General features: G+C 49.4%; 1 protein-coding gene across 1 annotated transcript; it reads right to left on the bottom strand.

Annotated features, from left to right (window-relative positions):
• Nucleotides 1–443: 443 nt before the first annotated feature.
• Nucleotides 444–1055, bottom strand: LOC119311107. Its single transcript, XM_037586739.1, has one exon. The coding sequence runs from the start codon at nt 980–982 to the stop codon at nt 740–742; it is 243 nt and encodes an 80-aa protein (XP_037442636.1). The 5' UTR covers nt 983–1055; the 3' UTR covers nt 444–739.
• Nucleotides 1056–4830: the final 3775 nt, after the last annotated feature.

The following is a 4830-nucleotide window of genomic DNA, read 5'->3' as shown; positions in this document are numbered from 1 at the left end:
TGACAACCCGCTGTGGTGGCAATGTTGTTGTTTCATAACTATTTGAATCCTTTATGGTCTATATGCAGAAATATAGTGAGGTGTGTATTGTCGGGTGATGTTTTGGTAAATCCAAATGGAGTGATATGAGAGAGTAACGGCGGTGAGTAAGTGCTTTGGTAGTTAGTCAAGGCTGTCACATGAGTTCTAGTTATGTTTGTAGCTCTAGTTAGGCATCTTGCTCTATTAATCTTACATGTCATTGGCATGTCAAAATAGTTTTTGTTCAGCTGGGGAATCAATGAGGATCGAGACTGCTTTTATGCGTGAAGTATAGTTGTATGTGCTCAAGGCTGTTGTTTCAAACGTTGAATATATTGAGCAACGTCAAATCAAGATAACAATTACATGTGTATGCCCTCTTAACAATCAAGCAAATAACTTGTAGAATATGTCAGACTTTCTTTAGAAGAATAATATATCTTAGTTTAATCAGAATTTCCAATCTATTTGCTAAGTCTCTTTGTACACTGACATTTCATTGTCAGTTTCAGACTTTCAACAGTAAGCAACTTGTGTATGAACAGTACTGTCTAGTATATGCTCGTGGCTGAACTAGAGGAGGAGCAAATCACAACGTGACGACGCTTCAAACTCTCCAGCCTCGAGCCTTGTTCCGGCCTGGCGGCAAGTAAAATTGAGGAGAAGAAGAAGAAGAAGAAGAAGAAGAAGAAGAAGAAGACCCTGCGGGTGTGGCTAGCTAGAGGCGATGGGCAGGGACGAGGCCATCATCGAAGTTCTGGGAGTAGCTCTTGAGGTCGTACCCAAAGCTCACGGCGCGGCGCTTTGGCCGTAGCACGGCGCGCCTCACCCTCCAGAACAGCTCCTTCACGGGAGCCGGCGCCTGCCGCCACGACCCCGACCCGTCGTGGCTCTTCCCCTTCGTCATCTTCCAGCTGCCAATGCTTCTCGTCACGCGCAATGATCCTCCCAGAAACGCCATCGGTCCTTGATGAGTGATTAAACACCGCTCTGTGCTGCTCTTCTTTCTTGATTAGGTTGCTCCTGATCTGAGATGGATAGTTTTGGTTTGCCCAAATGGGGCCTCTCAGCAGCCGTTTTATAAGCTCGCCGAATGGACGAGGCTCCGACACCGACGTCAATGATGGCCGGGTCTGCCACCACCCAGGCGCACTCACGGCTAGCTGACGAGAAAAATCCACTTTACACAAGGATTAGCCCATGGCAAAATCACATTCCGGGCATCTTTTGCCGTTGCCACCCTAAACTACACACCCTACAGTCAAAGTCCAACGCGGAATCTGCGTGGCCCAAAGGGAGGATAACATCCAAAGAGGGAGGGGTTGGTATAGGCCTGGTACCGTGTCAACAAAGGCAGTTGCATACTCAAAAGTAATTTTGCTTGAGGCATCCATCCACAAGTGTTGGTGCTTGCCACCAGTGCTTTTTACTTCTAAATAATGCTATATCAAACGGTCCCAAGTTCGGATATCGCCTGACTTTAATTTGGCCGTCCACATTACCGGAAAGATTGGCACGTAGGCAAATACTCTTTATGTGTTAATAAAGCTATGTTGGAACCACGTGCTCTTGATTAGGGACAACTCGTATATCCGATCATGAAGATATAGTTCTTTGGGACAAATCTTCATCAGAAAAGAAACAAAGGGGGAAGAAGAAGAAAGATGATGGCTGTATCGTGACGCTTTACACGCACGACGGTCGTGGCTGATATATCCATTATCCATTGTTCAGTTAAGCTGAGGTAGCAGGCTTTTGTACAGACCTAGCATTTTCAACTTCTATACATACTTATAGCAATTGACATAGAAAGCACAAATTCTAACTGCGCCAGTACCTACCGGCACATCTGTTGCCCTTTGTCTCCGCATCAAGATTGCTGTGCTGACTTGCAGTATAAATGTACCAAATATTTTGTTGCATGAATACATTGCAATAGACTCTTGATAGGGGGCCATGATAGTAGTTTATCGTCTGATAAAAGTGGAGAAGAACGGATGGCTGCATGCACACAGATTCTCTCTCGCCACCCATTGAAAACCTAGCACTTCATTTTTCTTGTGAGATACTAATTCATTGATATGTTTTCTGGCTACGTGTTCGTGCCCTAGTCTTTGGCCGTCCACATTACCCGAAAGATGGGCACGTAGGCAATGCTCTTTATGTGCTAATAAGGCTACATTGGAACCTTGTTTCAAAAAAAAAAGCTACATTGGAACCATGCATGTGGTCCTGTTTAGGTGTTGACTCATATACGATCATGAAGATATAGTTCTTTGGGACAAATCTTCATCGGAAAAGAAACAAAAGGAGTAGAAGAAGAAAGACGATGACTACATCGTGACGCTGTACACGCATGACGGTCGTGCCGCATATATCTCTTGTTCAGTTAAGTTTCAGGGTATGGTGTCGGTTTCAAGTTCATGATTGCACCGACACACTCCACGGCGCGGCGCTACCAACAGTAAGTACTTTCAACTTTTGTACAGAATTGGCACTTTTAAATTTTGTACAATCCTAGCGAAGAAATCCTCGTATATAAGCAGGCTAAAGAAAAACAACAATAAAAAAGATAGCGAAGGCCATAAAAAACCGCCACACCTAACAAGAAGCCGCTGAGACTATCGAACAACAATGGAACAACGCCGACTTGAAGAACCACTAAACACCATTGCACCGAACACACCAATGAGTCTCGGAGAACTCATGATCCTATCCTGACATAAACAATGTAAAAAACATTGCACGAATAATGAAGATAGACTGACAAATTAATGTTCTTGTGGTTGCAGTGGAACAAAGGTTCAAGCTTTTGATTTTATTTTAGTTCTACCTGCTAGCCTAGCGATGGTAGTAACAAGGCATATCGGATATAGCACGTGGACTGCACTGGATTGCCCTCTGTATCTCTCTACTTGGACCAACTTTCCGACGTGTTGCTAACCTCGTGTGAAAAACGGATAGTTAAAGACAAAGTAATAGTGTTTGATTGAACCGATATATCTATAGGAAGCTTCCCACGAGCATAATCCAATTGGCTAATCAACACATCACATAAAGGACGGGCGTTGTTGGTAGTATGCATGGGATGGTAGTGCATATATCCAATCCAAGTCATACGTGATCAATGATGACTTGGATAAATTTTATGGTTTTGAAGGGAGTCTGTACCTCTCCCAAGGGGACTCAGGCGACGCTGAATCCTCCCATTGCAACCTCCTTCCTCTCCGGCTTCTCCTCCCCCGTCGTCGCCTACTGCACCCCTCGGCAAAACCCGCTCGGATCTGGTGACGGGGCGCCGCGACTCTCAACAAGGCACCACCCCTCGAGCAGGAGCTCGGGTGGTTGCCGATGACACGGAGCTTCCCGGGCATGCGTGGCTGAAATCTGAGGTGGTGTCGAGGCACTGGCTGCGGGCATGAGTTGTCGCTTCGGGGATCCTGTTGGTCCGTGGGTGGGCGGCGACATCGGAATGGGGTGCGTTGGATGCACCGTCAGCTGAACACGGGGGTTGCACTTACGGCGGCGTTGCTGCTTGGTAGTGCACTGCTGCAAGAGCTTGGGCGCGCTATGTCCTGGATCCATGGGGTCTTCACTATGGCTGCTCGATGCCTTTGGCCGATGCTACCTGGGTTCATGCGGGCTCCTCTGGCTGTCGGTGTCTCTGCCGGTCGTGGTGGTCCAATGGGCGGGTGGTGTCGTGTGCTATGGTGTCGGGCTTTGCTAGAAATGTTGATGGGGGTGGGCGTCTGGCCCGGATCTAGCTGGGTAGCAGCGGGGACCATCTACTGCTCGTCCTGCGGCTTGCCGTGCGGTACGGACTTGGCAAGACTGGATGTTTGCGGTCGTTGCTGGCCTTGTTGCTCATTGACCAGGTGGGTTAGGGATCCAGGCACAATGCCGCTCCGATCTGGCGTTCATGGTGCGGAGGTTGTTGTTGCTCAGCAGCAAGGTGGCGGCTCGCCGCTGGGAGCTAGGATGTGCACAACAGACGGAGGTTGGTGGCGGCTGGCCTTGGTAGGGCCTCGTGGATGCGGCATACCGTTTGGTCTACTCACAGGCATAGGAGACGATGTCAGGCGAAAGTCTGTTTCTGGCTATGGTCGGAGGCGACAACAATGGCGGCCGTGGGCGTCGCTACCTTCTTGAGGCCGCTGCTATGGTGATGTGCTCCTCTCCCCCGTCGTCCCTTGGTCCATGGAAAACCTCATATCCATCCTCTATCAGACCGGATAATGGAAGCGCCTTGCACCGTTCCCCTCTTGTGGGCATCATTTTTGGAGTTGGGATCAGCCGGAGGAGCCAGTGTTGGTTTGATGGTGGTGGTGGTGCGGCCGGCTTGGGGTCGATGGTGGTTGTTCAGTGGTTTCCTTTTGGGTTCGGCGGCGGTGCCTTTGGTGCCGCAGGGCGGTCATTTGTTTCCCCCTCGTGAAGGTGTCCCACCCCTGTTGTTGTGCAGGCTCAAGACCCTCCCATGTCTGCCGATATATTGCGGCGAGCTCCGTTCTCTTGGTGATGTCTTAGTTCATGTTTGCTCATAGATGGCGTCTCCCCAACTTGCCAATCATTTTGAATTGCCGTGGAGGAGCTCCTAGCCAAAGTTTGTGTTTGGTGGCACTTGTTGACAGTGGACGCTCCAGAGTTGTGACATGGGGCCCGGTACGCACGCATGTGCCGTGTGTTAGAGCATCTCCATCCGCGCCCCCAAAAGGGCCTCTCCAGGCGTTTTTCCGCGCCGGCGCCAAAAAACATCCCAGTCGCGCGCCGGCTCAGCCCATTTTTGCGCTCGGCGATCATAGGCCGAAATTG

The sequence above is a fragment of the Triticum dicoccoides genome, chromosome 1B (assembly GCF_002162155.2).
Source record: "Triticum dicoccoides isolate Atlit2015 ecotype Zavitan chromosome 1B, WEW_v2.0, whole genome shotgun sequence".
Lineage (NCBI taxonomy): Eukaryota > Viridiplantae > Streptophyta > Magnoliopsida > Poales > Poaceae > Triticum > Triticum dicoccoides.
This window is presented reverse-complemented; position numbering and strand designations above follow the sequence as displayed.